The 20,042-nt window shown below is 41.6% G+C and overlaps 1 protein-coding gene across 3 annotated transcripts in view; it reads right to left on the bottom strand.

The window, feature by feature from the left end:
• LOC117371427 (transcription factor COE3-like) overlaps nt 1-20,042 on the bottom strand; it is a 90,955-nt gene that overhangs the window by 18,181 nt on the left and 52,732 nt on the right. For 2 of the 3 annotated variants that reach the window (XM_055221685.1, XM_033967112.2), the window contains exons 7-10: nt 10,647-10,728; nt 8,782-8,899; nt 6,472-6,605; nt 5,945-6,071 (exon numbers count right to left, since the gene is read on the bottom strand). In XM_055221685.1, coding sequence (XP_055077660.1) covers nt 5,945-6,071; nt 6,472-6,605; nt 8,782-8,899; nt 10,647-10,728 — 461 coding nt within the window. The remainder of the gene's footprint in view (nt 1-5,944; nt 6,072-6,471; nt 6,606-8,781; nt 8,900-10,646; nt 10,729-20,042) is intronic. The other variant, XM_055221686.1, reaches the window with a different exon arrangement.

The raw sequence follows: 20,042 nt of genomic DNA, 5'->3' as shown, positions 1-20,042 counted from the left end.
GAGCTAAACAGGACTAAAGCTGGACTAAACCAGGACTAAAGCAGGACTAAACCAGGACTAAAGCTGGACCAAAGCAAGGCCTGTCCAGGACTAAAGCAGGACTAAAGCCGGAATAAAACAGGACTAAAGCAGGGCCTAACCAGGACTAAAGCAAGACTAAAACTAAGCTAAACCAGGACTAAAGCTGGACTAAACCAGGACTAAACTAGGACTAAAGCAGGACTAAAACTGAGCAAAAGCAGGACTAAAACTGGACTACAGTAGGACTAAAGCTGGACAACAGCAGGACTAAACCAGGAATAAAGAAGGACCTAACCAGGACTGTAGCAGGAGTAAACAAGGCTAAAGCAGGACTAAAGCATGACTAAAGCAGGGCTAAACTCGGACTAACGCAGGAACCAAACTGTCTAGAGCCAAGGGTGAAAAAGGATGAAACTTTGACAGAGTCTGTATTAATTGAATGGGTCTCATGAATTAATAATAAACTAGGCCTTGTTTAGTCCTGGTTTAGTCCTGGCTATGTTTAGGTTAGGTTCTACTTTAATCCGAGTTTAGTCCTGGTTTAGTGTTGGTTTTCAATAGTACAATAGTATATATCTGAGATGAAGATACATGACCTCTCCCCTCCTTCTCCTCTACCCTCAATTCTCTAACTCATCTCTTTTCTGTCCTCCCCAATTCTTTCTCTTCCTCCTCCCCTTTCTCACTACTCTTGCATTTCCTCTCTCTCCTCTCTCTTTTTGCTACTACGCTTCCAGTTTTTCTCTCCCTCACTCTCTCCCTCTCCTTTCTCCCATTCCCCTCTCTCCTCCTTGCTCCATCTCCCCTCTCCTCCCACCCCTCCATCTCTCCCATCCCTCTTTCATTCATTAGTTCATGATCACAGTTAAATGTGAGGGCCGTGCAAGTGTTTTGGAGCTGCACACGCCCTCATATTCTCTTTCTCTCTTCTGATGCAAAGTGTGTGCTCTGACTAGGCTCACACCATCACAGACAGGACCAGACAGGAGCAGACAGGAAGAGAAAGGAGCAGACAAGAGCAGACGCAAGAAGAGAGGAGCAGACAGGAGCGGGCATCAGTAGGGACAGGAGACAGGAGGGACATATTTATGTTGTTTGAATGGTAAAATGTGACTTGACATATATTTAAAAAAGTTGTATACTGAGTAGATGTCATTGGGCCAAATATTTTATGTGCATTTGACTCAGGCATCATCACTATGTTTACATGGAGAGTAATGTGCTAAACAACCAAATTCAAATCCTGCCAGACCGCTCTACAGCAGACCAAAGAGCCAAATAGGTGTGAACCGGAGACTGTATGTATACATGGACATGGCTAACTGCTAGCCGCCGCGTTCCAAATAGTAAGTGAGCATGGGCGCGCTTTGGCTCTGGCTCCTATTCATTTTACACTGGAAAACTTTCATCCCTCTCTCCGTAACTTCTTTTGTCAGACTTGTCATTTTGGTCTTAAAATGTTAACCTGCTCTGAATGACACTGGTGTTTTTAGTTTGCTATTTTGTCCGTAACTCAAGATATGAACATTAATAAGAGACAAATCGGGCGCCTTCTTCGAGGTTGCGTCCACCAGTGTTAGCAACAGGTTTGATTGACAGTGTTGCTAAGCTCCCGCACTGCTGGTTTACCTTAAACAGCCTAGCTCCAGATTGACTCTGGCTCTGGGTGCTATGATACTCACAGTCGACATTACAAATATGAAACTCAGCTCCAAATTCACCCGTATAACTGCTGCCTCAACGAGCTTCATTTGACCAAAGCCAAACACTGTGGATGTGGTCACACTCACTTAGTCCACTTCTTTATACAGTCTATGTTGTGTATGGAGGCTACGAGATGTTCAGGTGTCGCAAGTAATTTAGCATTAGCACTAAAACTTTACAGCTATAATCACTAATAAAAATGACACATAACCACACTTTTGGCAGAAATACATTAGCAACATCTCATTTGAGCATTTGATTTTCATACACGAGGAACATTTAAGATGCCATATTTGCCAATTATCTCCCATTTTCACCGCCAAATAAACGTCTTAACACATGCCTAATATTTTCCTGACTGTTTCTTACCCTGTGCAGTTGAATGCCTCTCCTAGTCTCCGCCTAATGTAAATCAAACTGCTGTTATTACATGTAGCTCATGTTCAAGTGTGTATTGCTTCTCCAGCTGAATATGTTTGCGATTCGAACCACAGCACCTCAATCGTAGTTCCCAGGTTTACCTGCAATTTGATAAATTGATTTAAACTTTTCAACTAGGCCAGTTATTATAAATTTTTTTTTGGCGCGCACGTGAACATAGTGAGTGTCTCTTGGGCTGAATCTCTAAGGAGCAGTGGACCAGGATTACCAAACTCGACCCTTCCCCAGAGCTGAACCTGGTCCTGGTCAAGAGTACCTAGCTGAGGGATTACAATGAACGCTGCTCTCACCATACACCATCAGTTCATGAATGAGGAAACCCAAAATATCACTTGTCAAAATTAAATAACTCAACCAAATCTTTGCATACCCCATGTTTATAAATTGTTTAGGTTCAAATCCCAATCTAAACAACGCTTCAGGGACACTTACCCTTCTGTCACTTCTCAACCCGTCTTTTTCGTAGCCTACAATTCCCATGAGCCTTAGCTGGTGCTCTTTCGCTTTCCTCATTACCTCTCCTCCATTTCCCATCATGCCTTGCTTCACAGGAGCACGCATCACTTTATTTCTGTTTTATTTACCTTGTGTTTACCTGTCTCTGGCCTTCTGAATCGTGGTCTGGTGCGTATTGCTTCCATTATGGCTCCATATATATGCATTATGTGCACTGATGTGGTTTTATGCTCAATTCATGCTTCTCAAATATCAGAATATGGGAATTTTTCACTCAAGTGGTCAAAAGGCAAAACAATATGCGACTACAGCAGGGTCAGGAGAGCGGAGAGAGAAATTACTTGTAAAGATTGTGGAAAAAAACAACAATATTTTTTATGGGAAATGGGTTGAGGTTGTGGGTTAGACTCCTGATCTCTCTGAGTGGAGTGTGCATGTTCTTCCTGTGTTACTGTGGCAGAGTGGTTATCCTGCCTCCTCCTCTAAGTAAGGAGGTTGAGACTCTGTGGCACTGAACCAGGATTAAACCAGGGCTGAACCAGGTCTAAACTTGCCTGGCCAGTCTGGAATCGGCCCTTTGAGCATGACAGGTCTTCGTCTATAATGTGGGACGGTCCAACCACAGATTTCGCGTCTTATTCTGAACAAAGTTTATCACTTCTTTTACATGAGATTCTGCTTCTCCGTCAGAATGGAGGATGCATCTCTCTGATTGGCTAATCCACCTGTCAATCACGTCCTCTGGAATTGGGCAGACATGACAGTTCCAGACTCACTTGTATTTGTAAAGTTTTGTCAAAATGTATGGTTCTGGCTGGACAGGTAATGTCTAAACCAGATCTAAACTAGCACTGAACCAGGTAGGAACCAGCACTAAACCAGGACTGAACCAGGACGGAACCAGTTCTAAACCAGATCTGAAACAGGTGTGAAGCAGGACTGAACCAGGACTAAACCAGGTCTGAACCAGGATTAAACCAAGTCTGAACCAGGACTGAACCAGGACTAAACCAGGACTAAACCAGGATTGAACCAGGACTAAACCAGGATTGAACCAGGACTAAATCAGGACTAAACCAGGATTGAACCAGGACTAAACCAGGACTAAAGCAGGTCTGAATGTTTTAACATAACCTTACATCTGCTTTTAAATCTCTGTCCTAAATCCACTGCAGTCTGGCTTCTTGTTCCCTCAGTACGTTCTGTCAGGCTCATTGTCTGCCTATCACCTACATCTCTAAACCCGATTTTTTGCCTGTCCATATTCCTCTTTATATTCACATCATTCAAACAGGCAAAGGTCAGGCAGAGCTACTGTTTGTGCCGATAACTGAATGTCACAGATTTCAACCGGACACCGCACGTTTTATTCTGCGTTTTTGGCGTTCTATTCGGGTTTTGTGGCGTGTTCCAGGGCCTTCTTTGCCATGTTAATGCACACACATGAATACAGTTTTATCTGAGAGGCAGGGGACACGTCAGATCATAGATTATTCACACAATGGACAAGTTTTGACAATGTCCCATGTCAGACAGGCAAGAACCAGCTACGTTTATATAAAGAAGACATCAAGTACAAGCAAAGTGGAACGAACAGTAGCAGTGGTAGTAGTAGTAGTAGCAGTTAGAACAGTAGTCGTCATTTTATACAATGTCCCCAGTGCAAGGCACAAACCAAATACATTTAAATAAAGAGTAAACCATAAAAAACTAGTGTTAGTAGTAGTAGTAGTAGCCGTCGGCTAGTAGTTGTAGCAGTAGTAGGAGGCTAGTAGTAGTAGTAGTAGTAGTAGTAGTAGTAGTAGTAGTAGTAGTAGTAGTAGTAGTAGTAGTAGTAGTAGTAGGCTAGTAATCATACTATTAGTAGAAGTAGTAGGGTAGTAATTGTAGTAGAAGTCGTTTTAGACTATGTCACAGAGTATAATTTGTACCAACAAAAATAATTCATTAAAAAACATATATAAGTCGCACTGGACTATAAGTTGCCTTTTTTGGGGAAATTTATTTTACAAAATCCAAGACCAAGAACAGACATTTTATCTTTAAAGGCAAGTTATAATAAAAATAATAAAATAGAGAACAACGGGCTGAATAGCAGCACAGCACGCTAATGTAAGACATGTACAACAAACTGAATACGTGTCTGGTATGTTAATGTAAGATATTAACAGTTAATCAGATAACTATGCTAGCGTAACACATGCGGCTTGTCCACAAACACGAAAGACACAAGAGTTCTTTTCACTGATGTTTACTGTGGTCTTACTTCTTCATCACAGTTCACACTGTAGAACTAGCAAACACATAAAATATAACATAAGCTCTGGCTCATATTACATATACACACAAAACTGCATATGAAAGCATAGAAAAGTTACATACAACTTTGGCCTGCATAGTGCTCTGTCCGGTAAGACTTCACATTGGCGTAAAAAAAAAAGTCTGAACCGGAAAACAGGAAGTAGTTTTTGCGACCTTAAAGTAAACTTATAATAAACTAAACATTTACAGTATTGTTCCAAATTAAAATTATCACCTTTATGGTCTTATAAATGAAGGGAAAATAAATAAGGGGAAATTAAATATGAAATGTGTAAAAGAAAACGAGTCAGGTAAATTTTCTTACAGGTGTTACAAACACACCAGTGCCATCTATTGGACAAACAAGTGAACTGTAACATGTATAATCAACCGTTACATAACACATTTATTCAGCTACATGAAGCATAGACAACAAACTGAATAAGTAACTGTTAATATCTTACATTAATATTCCAGACAATCAGATAACTAAAGCATATAAACAAGCTAACAACTTTACTCTCGATCTCACTCCAAATCACTAAATCCATTGAATTCTTCATCCTCAGTGTCGCTTCTGAACACCTTTGCCTGCTCTGTAAGTAGATGAAGCTCCGCTTCTGCGTGGCTGTCATACTGGTACACAAGCCTAGAGTGCCCTCGCGCAGTTGTCAGTGTGACAATAACGAAGATGTGAAATTATATGTTTTAATAATTTCACATAAGTCGCATCTAAGTATAAGTCACATCCCTGGCCAAACTATGAAAAAAATGTGACTTTTTCATAGTGAATCATAAAAAAGTAGTTGTAGTAGTAGTAGTAGTTGTTTTAGTCTGTTGTGTGTGTGTGTGTGTGTGTGTGTGTGTGTATGTGTGTGTATATATATATATATATATATATATATATACACACACATACACACACACACACCCCCACACCCACACACACCCACCCACACACACACACATAGTAGCAATAGTTGCAGTAGTAGCAGTAGTAGCAGTAGTAGTACATATTTACCAGTATAAACGAATCTCCCTGGTGCTCCTTTGCAGAACTGCTTGGACTTGTAGGACAGAGTGACCTCCACCACTCCAGGGATGTGCCGTGGAGGAGTCTGCACCCGGATCGCATGAGGGGTTATGAGCTGTAAGAGAAAGAGAGGACTGAACCAGGACTGAACCAGGTCTGAACCAGGACTGAACCAGGACTGAACCAGGTCTAAACCAGGGTTGGTCATGGGATCTCACACATGCAGCTTTTTCTGCTGTGCTGTCAATCATGCCCATGTGAACTTGGAGATTCACCGATGACCAGTAGGGCTGTGCTAAGCAATTAATATATCAATACCAACATGAGTATTGGTATTGTATTGATATTTCTTGTTTTTTTGTTTACATTATTACCTTTTTTCTCCATAAGATTCCTTATATTTAGTGACATTTTGGCTCATTTGATCAGCAAGCAGCTTAGCTCTGCTTCAAGTGCGGTACCGTAAACTAGTCTATGGTCTGTACCCAGTGAGTGTGAGTAAAAGTGCTTCTTACCTCACTCCACACCAGCATGGTCCCAAACACCACCTGCAGCCCGTCAAAGAAGTTATCCCCAATCAGGATGACTGTAGCGCCCCCTGTGGTCCAGCCCTCGCTTGGGCTGATGGCCTTGATGCACGGAGTGGCTGCTTCACAAACACACACACATGTACACAATCAGAATATGAAAGACAGAACCAGCACTGGACTAGGACTGAACCAGGATTGAAACAGGACTAAATCAGGACTGAATCAGGACTAAAGCAGAACTGAACCAGGGCTAAACCAAGAATACATGAAAATTCAAGCATAACTAGACTAGGGCTAAACCAGAGAAAACCAGATGTGAAAAAGAACCAATACTAATCCACGACTAAAGAAGGTCTTGCCTAGAAGTGAACCAGGACTGAACCAGTACTAAACCAGGTCCCCAACTGGATTAAATCAATAATAAAATATAGTAGTTTTGTAATGAGGTAATGTGGTTCACTGACAAATCAATGGTCTTAGAGACAGACAGGCGGACTGCATTTTAATAATACTAAAAATTTTAGAATAAGCTAAAGCCAGTGCATATGGCAGGTTTTGATGATTCTGTAATAATTTAGTCTTGGTTTAGTCCTGATTTAGTACTTCATTTTAGGCTGTGATTTAGTCTTGGTTTAGTCCTGGTTTTTAGTACGAGATTTCTCCTGGTAGATGTTTATTGTCATATATTTCAATAAAGGTGTACCAGAACAAACCTTACTTTCTTACCCTTCAAATACCATGTTAACATACATAACATAACATTTTTGTAACTTGTAAACCTACTCGCAGTGGGAAGAGGAACCAAAATGTTTACTCAAGTAAGAGTACTGTTACACTGTACTATATATTACTCAAGTAATACAAATATTCTTTAAGCAGGAGTAAAAGTGTGTGTGTGTATATATATATATATATATATATATATATATATATATATATATATATATATATATATATATATATATATTTTTTTTTTTTTTTTTTTTTTTTTTTTAATTAAAATCCCAGTTTAGCCTTTACTTTTTTAGACTTTGAATAAAAATGTAAGAAAACACCTTTATTTATTGAAATCATGTTTAAAATCTCAGAAAAACATTTTTGCTGTGTGTAAATTGTGTAAATATTGGACAGAATTCCCCCAGTGTGATGTCATCAGTGTGGGACTCCCTAAACTAAAACCCTGTCATTTTCATCAGATTTTTGAACGCTTCTTCACAAATGGCTACTTGGTTGGCCCAAAACTATAATGTATATTTCCAACAGGTTTTATCCCACCAACTTATGTAGAAATGAGAGAGTAATCGGAACCTGTCACAGCACTTTTGTTTGTTCCTTAGTAGAATAGTATTTTAACATTGTAAAAGTCCTTTGTCTCGTCTTCACTCGCAGTTTGGCCCCTCGTGCTCTAATCTTTTGCGTACACATTTGTTTTGATCGCTGCGTCCTTGCGCTGCTCTAACTCTCAAACATCTGGAGCCCCTCTCATCCCAGTCCTCATCAGCTCTGCCTTTGTATGGCGTCCTGGAGGGGCCAAAACTCCGCATTGTTCGTTGTACGTGGGGGCCACAGATAAAAGCTAGCCACGCCCCCCCGACGCGCCGCACTTCCTGTTTGGAGTTTGTTTGTCAGACTCAATAATGAGGGACAGATGGAGCCTTTATGTCCCGTTTGGCCCTGACAGGACACCGTAGACTCACAAGCACAGCCCATAATATTCACAGTACTTGGTCAAATGCAGTATTCATATTCACAGTGGGGAGTTTAATTTAAAAATGTATCTTGTGGTGATATAAAAAGTGTTCACGGTTTAACTGCTGCTGTTTGAAAACAGGACTGAACCAAGTCTAAACTATGACTACACTCACTACAAACCAGGACTAAACCAACCAGGACTAAACCATGTCTAAAACAGGACTGAAGTCAAACTAAATCAGGACTAATCTAGTTCTAACTCAGAACTCACCCAGGTTTAAACCAGAACTAAAGCAGAACTAATACAAAACTAAAGTACGACTAAACCAGGAGTAAACCAGGACTTAACCAGGACTAAACATAAACTAACCCAGGATTAAACCAGAGCTAAAGCAGACTAAACCAGGACTAAACCATAACTAACCCAGGCTTAACTAGGATGAAAGCAGGACTAATGCAAAACTAAAGTAGGACTAGACCAGGACTAAATCAGGACTAAACTAGGATTAAACCAGGACTAAACCAGGACTAACCCAGGTTTAAACCAGTACTAAAGCAGGTCTAAACCAGAACAAAACCAGGTAAAGCAGTATAGTGGGTTACCTTCGGAGGGGTCAAGGCGACGTGCGCGGCGGCCATGTTTGGAGTTGTTGTGGACAAACATGTTGTCAGAGACAGAGAGGACATGTCCATCCACGTTCACTGTTGTGGATACCACCACCTGCAAAAAGAGTACATCATTACTATACTACTACTACTACTGCTAGTACTACTACTGTTACTATAATGATGCCTTACATTTACTGCACTTTACAGGCTTGCCACTCCATACTTGTTAGTGGTAAATGACTTTTGTAGCCACAACTGTCCTGGGGCAGACTGACAGAAGGAAGGCAGCCAATCTGCACCATTGGCTGCTCCAACCACCAACACAAACGCTCCACATTCATAACAGTCAATGGGGGTGAAGTGTCTTGCTCAAGGACACAATAGCAAAAGTACTCTAGCCACTGAGACACTGTAGCCTCTACTTCTTCTAATACTACTACCACTACTACTACTACTACTACTATTAGTAGTAGTAGTACAGAGGACATGTTCTCATTTCCTGTAGTAGATTTGATAATTAGCCTCCAGCACAAAAGTCATTTTTCAAGGTTTTCAGGTGAACACAAAAATAAGCTGCTCATGACACGACTTGGGCAGTGTGTGTGTGTGTGTGGGTGTGTGTGTGTGTGTGTAGGGGTGTGTGGGGGTGTGTAGGTGGGGGGGTGTGTAGGGGTGTGTGGGGGTGTGTAGGTGGGTGTGTGGGGGTGTAGGGGTGTGTGTGTGTGTGTGGGGTGTGGGTGTGTGTGTGTGTGTGTGTGTGGGTGGGTGTGTGTGTGTGTGTGTGTGTGTGTGTGTATGTAGGTTGGGCGTGTGTGTATGTAGGTGTGTGTGTGCGTATGTGGGGGTGTGCGTGTGTGTGTGTGTGTGAGGATGTGTAGGTGGGTGTGTGTGTGTGTGTGCGTGCGTGCGGGGGGGGGGGGGGGTGTGAGGATGGAGCTAATCGGTCTGGAGAGCAGAATGAGACAGAAACTTAATTTTGAAAAAAAAAAATGACTTGGGTAATTATACTGGGAGGACAGCAAGTTACTACCACAAATATCACCACTACTGCTCCTGTAATATTTCTGCTTTTACTACTTCAACCAATAAAGAATACACAGTTTTACTTCTAACATGACTCATAGCTCCATACTGCCCCCTTCCCCTCTCTGTAGGATAGGTTAAGGTTAGGGGAGAACATGCAAACTCCACCCAGACACAATGAGAACATGCAAACTCCACAACTCCACACAGACACAGGGAGAACATGCAAACTCTACACAGACACAGGGAGAACATGCAAACGCCACAGAGAAACTAGCCACCGTGCTGTCATCTGACTATATCCTCCCACAGGGCACATGTGTAACTGCAGTGTCCTGTCACAAATGCTGCATATTCAAAATCCTAATACAAACTCTTGGTTATAGTTTAGTCTCATTAAAAGTCCAAACAGTGAGAGTGGTGAGATTTAAATGTCAGACACCAACCAAATGTCAAGGTGAGACGCTGCATCACCTGGGACCTCATGTACCTGCTTTGTGTTCAACTACTCAAATATAGAATCAAAAACCTCCAATGAATGGAGTCATAATGTACTAGTATATTTTGTATGATTACCTGGGTAGTAGTAGTAGTAGTAGTAGTAGTAGTAGTAGTAGTAGTAGTAGTAGTAGTAGTAGTATATGTACCTGGAAGTGCCTCATGTCCCGGGGGCTGTTCTGTTGTAGTAGTAGTAGTAGTAGTAGTAGTAGTAGTAGTAGTAGTATATGTACCTGGAAGCGCCTCATGCCCCGGGGGCTGTTCTGTAGTAGTAGTAGTAGTAGTAGTAGTAGTAGTAGTAGTAGTAGTAGTAGTAGTAGTAGTAGTAGTATATGTACCTGGAAGCGCCTCATGTCCCGGGGGTTGCCAGCGTTCTTCAGACAGTTCTGGTTACACTTGAGGAAGAACTTGAGGAAAAACCTGAAACGAAACAAAACAAACCAATGACTCACACCAAACAGCTCTCCTGCTCTTTCATGACAGCGTGTGTCCTCTGGATCAGACCAGTCTCTTTAGGCTTAAATCTGCCTGTAACCAGACATCAGGTCAGACCCACTGACTTCTGTTCATTTTAGCAGTTATAAATATGGCCTTCAGCATGGGTGCTTGGATACTGCTTTTAATACTAAAACTGCGACAGAGAGGACAGAAAGCTGACAGTGTTAAGTGCATGGGCTTCACTCATGTCTTGATGGAGCTTTAGCTTGTGCTTGTCTCCCATAAGCCTTTGCAATGTGACAATCTATTTTTATTAGCTGTGAAAGGCGCTATCACAAAGCTTGGCCGGCTAATCACAATTCAATATTTTTCCCAAATCGTTTAATCTTGACCTAAACCATTCTTGTGTTCTAACATATTCACCAGGGGGCGCTGTAACATTCTTTACTCTTTCCATCAGACTGTCCTCTGAAACTTCCTGTATGCGATTATGTAAATATATCTCTTTCTGTCCTCAGTATAGCTCAGTCTGATGTGGTCCGTAATAATAATAATAAGACCCGTTTTTAGACAAATGTCGTTTTTTATTGGGCGCCAATGGGCGCTTGGCTCCTCCCCCTCCGCTCAGTGATGTGTTTCCTGTTTAATAGCCACATTAGCACAATAATAATAATCCTAATATGGTCTGACATTAACCAGAGCATAACCCCGCCTCCGCATGGGTCACGGGGCGGTCTGGGGACATAAATCACTGTTACACCGCTCAGTCCAACATCAGGGACATCAGCGAGCTCGTCACCACGGCGACAGAGGAGATGTGCCAAAGCATGTGTAGATTAAAGCAAGACTATACAAAGACTATACCAGGCATAACCAGGACTATATCAGGACTATACCAGGACTATATCAGGACTATATCAGGACTATACCAGGACTATACCAGGACTATATCAGGACTATACCAGGACTATATCAGGACTATATCAGGACTATACCAAGATAAAACCAGGACTAAACCAAGATTACAGCAGAATTAAACAAGGACCCTTCAGACTCTAAACCAAGATAAAACCAAAAGAAAACCAGGACTATTCCAAGACTATATCAGGACTATAACAAACCTGAACCAGGTGTAAAAATGGACTAAACATAGGTTAAACCAAGATTAAACCTGGAAGTTTATACCAAGACTAAACCCAGACTTTGCTAGGACAAAACCCAGACTAAACCAAGATCAAGAAATCCAAGAGAAAACCAGGACCATATTATAATAGAACTAAATCAGAACTAAACCAACTGTAAAACCAGGACTGAACCAGGACTGGCCTAGGACTAAATCAAGACCAAAACAGCTCTGAAACAGGAAGTTTCCCAAGAAGACATGTTTGCTCTACACATTTGTTGCCAGATAATTTGACTCTTTTTAAATGTCCCAGTGTCTCCTGAGTGATCGAGCAGATGTTTAACTCAGCCACACCCAGAGCATCATGGGAAATCCTCATGTTCTCAGCTCTCACGTGAACACACACACATGTTGGGTTTCCATAAAACGTAACCATACCACTCGCCTAACCTTAGTCTAAACTCTAACCTTAACCTAAACTCAAACCTTATTTTTTGTCCCTATAAGAGAGGCAGACACAGATCGCCCACACAGATCTGTACAATGACAACCAGTTTCAGTCCTGGTTCAGTCCTGGTTCAGTCCTGGTTCAGTCTTGATTTACTGTCTGTCCTTATCAAGGATTCAGAACACACCATTCTCCAATACTTTGCAAAGATGTGAGTCTGGTCACCGGTAAATTCCCCATTTTGAAATGAACGTGATTGACAGGTGGATTAGCCAAACAGGGACTTGCATGGGCTGCATAAAAACAAATGTGGCTGCTTCTCAAGAAAAAAGAAAGGAAAAAAATGATCACAGGACTGAAATGATGAGTGACCAATGAGCTCCTTTGTGCCACTGAAATAAAGAAATCTGATTGGACGATATGATTGGCTCTAGCTGGTGATGTGATGGCGGGCGCAGGGACCAGACCGATATAGTTACAAACTCTGGTATCCTAATCTAGAAAGATTCAGCATCAGCAAATGAAAATGAACACATGCTGTACCATATTGTACCTCAAATCTATGGCCTCTCCACATACAGACTGTGACCGTGGTGTCTGCATGACTGTTGGCCATCAGTATCTCCATGTATTCTAATAGACTAGACCAGGACAAACCCAGCACTAACCAGGACCACATTAGAACTGAATGAAGATTAGAGCAGAGCTAATCCTTGCTTGGACCAAAACTGAATCAAAATGGAACCAGGACTAACCCAGATACCTAAATGTTTATGAAACTACAGAAGAAAAAAAACCTCTCAATCAAACGTTATGAAATGTAACCGTGGAAGCAGCTTTACCTAAAGTGTCCACACAAAGAGCAGATAAAACATCACAGGAGCTGGTTTTGTGTAAATGTGATCACATCAGAGTGTGTCTGAACTCAGCCGAGTGTGGAGAGCCCCAAGTGAGCTGAACTAATACACAGATCAATACTGTACAAGGACTAGGACTAGACCAGGACTGAACCAGGACTGAACCAGGACTGAACCTGGACTGAACCAGGACTGAACCAGGACTAAACAAGGACTGAACCAGGACTGAAGCAGGACTAGATCAGGTCTAAACCAAGACTGAACCAAGACTAAACCAGGACTAAACCAGGACAAAACCAGGACTAGAGCGGGACTAGACCAGCGTGGAGAGCCCCATGTGAGCTGAACTATGTACCAGATCAATACTGTAGAAAGGACCAGGACTAGACCAGGACTGAATCATTACTGAACTGAGACTGAACCAAGATTATACCAGGCAGTGCCGACCCTAGCCTTCGGGGGGCTCTAAGAATAATTTGGCACTTGAATGCCATCTATTCATATATGACAAAATGAAGTGATAGTCATAATTTTGTTGCAAATTGCAAAAATAAGGCAGGGGGTCTGGGGGAACTACCCTAGAAGTTTTTTTTTTTACATTTTTTCCGGATTTCTGCTCCATTTTAATGTGTTCCAGTGGGCTAAAGTGGGCTTACATTCTTACATTACATGAGCCAGCCCTGATACCAGGAGCCAGGACTAACTATGGACTAGACCAGTGTGGAGAGCCACTGTGTGAGCTGAAATAATATACAGATCAATACTGTACCAGGACTAGACCAGAAATAGACCAGGGCTAAACCAGGACAGAATGACACTGAACCAGGAGGGGTTCAGAACCAGATCAGTTTTCTGCCAGAACTGAACCAGAACTTGCTCTGGTCTGACGCAAAAATTAACCAGGACTTGACTAGTTGTGAACCAGGATTAGACTAAGGATGTTCACGCTTACACATAGACCCCAGCAAAAATGGGACTAAACTGGGACTAATACTGGTCTAGACCAGGACTAAACCAGGACAAGAACAGGACCAAATCAGGTCTACCACTCAAACTAAACTGGACTCAAACCCAGGACCCAAAAAGGACAAATGTGAACACAATGGTTCCAAACTTAGTCCCAGTTTAGTCCCAGTTTTGATGTGGTCTATGTGGAGGTATACACTATAGCCCAGGGGCCTCCCGCTGAATCGGGCCTGATCACTGGCAGTACTTTTTAAAGCACATTCAATTGATTCTACCACTATAATCTAATACCTCAGCAGGTACTCTCCAGCTCTGTGCAGTACAAACATGTCAATAAAGTTTGTAGTACTTCTGTATTTTACATTTGAACAGAAGAGGAATGAGTCCGTGCATCACGGAAGGCGTGGGAGGGCGGGGGGTTGGGGTCAGTGGGGGATGCTGTCGTATCAGTGCGGTGGCTAACAACTCAAAGCTAACAGAGGAATACCCATGTCTAAAAACAGTGATATTTTCACCACGTGTCCTCAATCTAACACGCCTTAAATATTAAAGCAAAAGTGAAACAAAAGCACGCGGTGGAGCACAGAGCTTTACACACAGCGCCCTCCTCTGGCACAAAAGACGACTGCACACGGAGCCACTCCCGCTTTGGACAAACTGATCGACCCCATTCACCACTACGGCCCAAGAAGTGTCACCTCCATGTGGCAAAAGTAGAGAGGCTCAAAACAGTGTAGAGCTCTCCATATGAGCAGCCTCCACTCTGTCTGAACCTGCATGTTTGTAAAAGGTTGCCTGCACCAGACAGGAGGAGGGAATTGTGGGTAATGTAGTCTTTGGTCCACTCTTGTCGCCTCATTAGAACAATAGAGACAGGTTAATATTGACTCTGGTGATAATTAGAGCACTCGTCACGGCTCGTTAAGAAGAAAAGAAGGAAGCAGAAGAGAGAAGGAAATGAGGAAGCATGTCAGGACACAGGAAGGTGAGGAGACAAGGACGCATGTTAGGGCACAGGAAGGTGAGGAGACAAGGAAGCATGTTAGGACACAGGAAGGAATCAAGGAGAGGAGACAAGGAATCATGTAAGAACAGGAAGGAAGGAGATAAGGATGCAAGGATGAAGGGAGTAAGGAGGGGAGGAAGCACAGAAGGCTCCTCATTGCCTCATTACATATGCAGCTGCTTCATGAATATTAATGAGGTGCTTGTGTGTTTAACCTCCCTCTGATCACATGTGTCAAATATCACCTGCTTTGGTTAATACTGTTCTAAATCTACTGCTACTACTACTACTACTACTACTACTATGTTAATTTCACCTGCTTTGGCCAATACTGTTCTGTCAGAAATGAACAGACAGCTCTAAAGTTACTACTACTACTACTACTACTACTACTCCTACTCCTACTACTATATCCCCTATTACTACCACTACTACCATCGATACTAATATTACTACCATTCACGTTTTGTGCCCCATCATGTTTGTTGTTACATTTTTGATTAAATTTTGTTCAGAATTTGAATGCGATCGGGATGTGGTTGGGATGTGGTCAAAATGTGATCAGGATTTTCCCCTTCAGTACTCCAGAATTCTCAGATGGAGTTTGCTGTGTAACTGTCAGACTGCAGATGTGTGGACCTGGTTTATGGTTAATATCTGTGTGCTTACTGGGCCTATCCACATGAAACTAAAATGGCACAAAGTTCAGCGTCTTCTCTGTCAGTTTAAATAAACAAAAGTCACATTAATTTAATTAATTTTCACAACAGCTTAAGAAAGTGGAGCCATTATTCAACCTCAAAGACGTCAACTGAGAACTTTAAGACAGAAGATTAATATGACAAGTTTGTGGAATCAATCCCACACTAATAATGACCAGGTTCAACATTTGTGGAGCAGAAGTTTGGAGATTTTGTTCAAAAAGGGTGAACTTAGAGCTATACCTGCCCCTTAGGGATACATTTACAATCCAAATAAACTCATGTTTAAATGAGACGAGGCTGATCGCTCCATCACGGACTCAGCCCACTCTGCAGGGTCTGTGCAATGCTATGCACAGGCCCACACCAGGACTGAACAAGGACTAAACACAGACTAAACCCAGACTAAACCAGGACAAAAGCAGGACTAAAGCGGGACTAATCCAGGACTAAAGAAGGACTAAAACTAAAGGAAATGACTTGACCACTACTCAAACAAAACTCACCCAGGATTAAACCAGGACTAAACAAGACATCAGAAATAAAAAAAAAAAAGAAGAGCTCAGTTGGTTCGAATTTCACTCGACATAAACATCAATGGTTGAGTGGTCAAACCTACTGACCCACAGGTTGGCAGTGCGATTCCAGTTTGCACAGATGAATGCCGTCGTTGTGTCCTTGAGCAAGACATTTACCCCACTTTGCCTGTGTCAGTGTCTGTGTACACTGTTGCATGAGTGTGTGTGAATGGGTGAGTGGTTCTGTGATGTATGTGTGATGTTTGAGTGCCTTGAAGGTGGAAAAGTACTATAAAATACTATAACACTATAAAAATGTGACAATTTACCATTGAATAAACCCAGGACTAAACTAGGCTTAAATTAGGACTCAACTAGAACTGGACCAAAGCCTTAACTAAAGGACAAAACAGTAAAGGAACTGTATGTATGCTGTGCTCTTACAGTTTTAAAAAAGGTATTACACTCCCAGCTGAATCTGTGTGTCCAGAGCGTTAACCTGCAGATAGAGGACACATACAAGTGTGTCTCATTCTCAGTATATGAGAACTGGCAGCCCAGGTTCAGTTGTGATCATAGACTGTATAAAGGAATGGACTAAATGAGTGTGACTGAACCATAGCATTCAGCTTCAGTCAAATGAAGCTCATCGAGGCTAACGGTTTTAGCGGCCAATTTGGAGCAGTGTTCCATATTTGGAATTCTGACCATGAGTACCATAGCAACCAAAGAGCCAATCCAAATGAGGCTGTTGAAGGTAACACCCCTTCCCACCCACACTGCTGGTTTAGCATGGAGCAAGCGCTTAGCACCTCTGTCAATTAAACCTGTTGCTAACACTAGTGGGAGCAACCTTGGGGAAAGAAGGCGCCTGATTTGTCATTAATGTTCATATTCTGATTCACGGACACAATAGTGAAATAAAAATGCCAGGATCATGTAGAGCGGGTTAATACGAACATTTTAAGACTAAAATCACGAGCCTGACAGCAGCAGTTACAGAGAGAGGGTCCACAGTTTTTCAATAAAAAATGAATCCTACCTGAATCCTACCTGAATCCTACCTGAATCCTACCTGAATCCTACCTGAATCCTACCTGAATCCTACCTGAATCCTACCTGAATCCTACCTGCTAGCCACTGCGTTCCCTTGGAACGCAGTGGCTAGCAGGTTAGCTATGCCCATTTATATAAACAGTACTGCATGCTCTAAATGACAACGCTGAGAACATCTAACATCCAGCATCACAACATCCCTGACACAGTTTAACCCAGAGCCCGGTATAATGAAAAGACATGCTAATAAGACAGATGAGACACACAGATGCTTTGAACAAATCTAATAGTGCTCCTGATGCCCTCCCGCCTGTGCCTGGTCCAAGTGTGTTGCATTCACATTCATACAGTGTGTGTGATGTGTGCAGTGTACCATGTGCTCCGCTCGCTCTCGTCTCATTCACCCACTTTAAGCACAAACAGATGTCGCCCAATCTGCCACCCACCAGCACTCAGGGACTACACTTCCCAAGAGCCTCTGGTGCACGGATGGGACTTCTCATGATTCCCTTGGGCTGAAGGGAGGTACAAAGTGCACAGGTGGTAGTACGGTATCCAGTTGCATTTACAAAACTGCAATTACGTGAGTAACTATTGTATAAAATTACATTTCTGAGCATTTTTTTCCTACCTATATATATAGCACAGTGTAACAGTACTCTTACTTGAGTAAAAGTTGTGCCTCCTCTTCCCACTGTGAATAAGTTTAAAGTAACTTGAGTTTTAGGTCGACAGTATGAAATGATTTGAACATTTGTGTTTCTTGCAGCTCCTTCAGATATGATTTAGTTTAAAAATATCATATTTTGTGCTTATTAGTATTAGTATTTCATGTTTTGTCCTTAAAATTACATTAACTTATTATTATTATTTATTTATTTATTTTATTATTTATTATTTTTTTATTTTTTTATTAAGGTGCATTGTACTTATATTTGAGTAGTGTTATATTGAAGTACCAGGAGGCTGCTCTGCTCTGATCTCCTCTGGCTGTCCTTTCTCCTCTTGTACAGGAGGCATTCAAATGTGATTCGGCAAAAATTTATTAATCAACACACAAAAACTTTAGCCACATAAACAACGGGCTCAGAACAAAAGTACTTCCTTAAAAAAGGTCTATCCTGGAACTAAACCAGGAAAATCCAAGTAAAAGCTAATAGATCAGGCAATAGACCAGTGGAAAACACAACTCTAGAGGCTTAAAACTAGAACTGAACCAAGAATAAATGGTGAGTTAAAACCAGGACTAGTCCAGGTCTAAACCAGGACTACAAAAGGACTAAACTTTTTAACATATTTGGTCTGAATCTGGATTAGAATAGAACTAAAGCCGGACTTAAAGGACCCACATTGAGTTGTTTTCTGATCTATGTTATAATATTGTTTCCTCATCACAAACAGACCTGGAGTTGTGTTTTGTTTGATTCACACATGTTTAACACATAAACCCTGCATATTTAGGGTTTATTTTCTCTCAAACTGAAAACACTCTGTTCCACCTTGTGATGTCATCATGTGGTGGTACAGGAAGTGCTCCACTGTGCTTTTAAACTCCATACACCTTCACTAGACTCATTTGGAACTTTGGAGATATAGACAGACTAATATGAGGTATGTTTTTGAGGCGGTAACAACATTATAACATGACAAGAATCCATTTTACGTAATATAGGACCTTTAACTGTGTCTAGTCTATATAAAGAGTCCAAAAAAGTGAAAAATATGACTTAGTACATTGTCCTAATTCTTTTGGCCTGGAGCTCATCAAATGTGAACCAAACCGTGAATCCATTTTTTCTGATTTCCACTTGATCCATGTCTCCAGAGGTTAAAGGTTAATCTGAGGTCGTATGCAAATGAGATGCAGATGAGGTTGGATCTAGACCAATCAATGAAGAGCCTGGGGGTTGGCACAGGGGTCAGAGGTCAAACACTCTCACTTAGACTTATGTGTTTATATTTATTGATTTAAAATGGTAATGTACACACACACACACACACACGCACACACACACAGACGAGCAGGCTTTCAACTGCCTCAAGTATCAGAGAAGAAACACATGAGATTGTGTTCAAAATACAAGAAAAGGCAATAATGGGAATTGAATCAACAAAAAAATAAAATAATAATAATATTAGTGCCTTTACTCTATGTTTTCCCATATATTTGATCCAAATTTTAGTGTTTTACTGTCCGAGAATCAGGAAGTGTGCGTTAGCATGCTAGCTGTTGCTATCATGCTCATCATGTTGAATAATTAAGACACCCTGAATGCATAAAGTAAGTGAGGAATAACTTTGGATCATTTCAGCTGATGTCATACACATTCCCTGAGGATGTGGTGCTAACTGTAGGCGCTGCTCTGTCTGACCCTTTGTTAGACTTTAATTTGAGCTTCATTTTAACACAATCTGACCATAAAAAGCTGACTTAGCTGGTACTACAACAGGTGAGCTGATCTGTGCTGTTAAACAAGTCCCTCTCAAATAGCATTACAGTCACAAGCTAGCAAGCATTAGCCAACAGTTTTTCAGTCACTCTCATCTTTTTGTTGAAAAACTCCTAAACATGACCACGAAAGCTCGAATCACAGGCTCCTGAAAACGTGTTGTTTAAATCC

Source organism: Periophthalmus magnuspinnatus, chromosome 5, assembly GCF_009829125.3.
Source record: "Periophthalmus magnuspinnatus isolate fPerMag1 chromosome 5, fPerMag1.2.pri, whole genome shotgun sequence".
Taxonomy (NCBI): domain Eukaryota; kingdom Metazoa; phylum Chordata; class Actinopteri; order Gobiiformes; family Gobiidae; genus Periophthalmus; species Periophthalmus magnuspinnatus.
The sequence above is the reverse complement of the archived record's forward strand: the minus strand, read 5'-3'. Positions and strand labels throughout refer to the sequence as shown.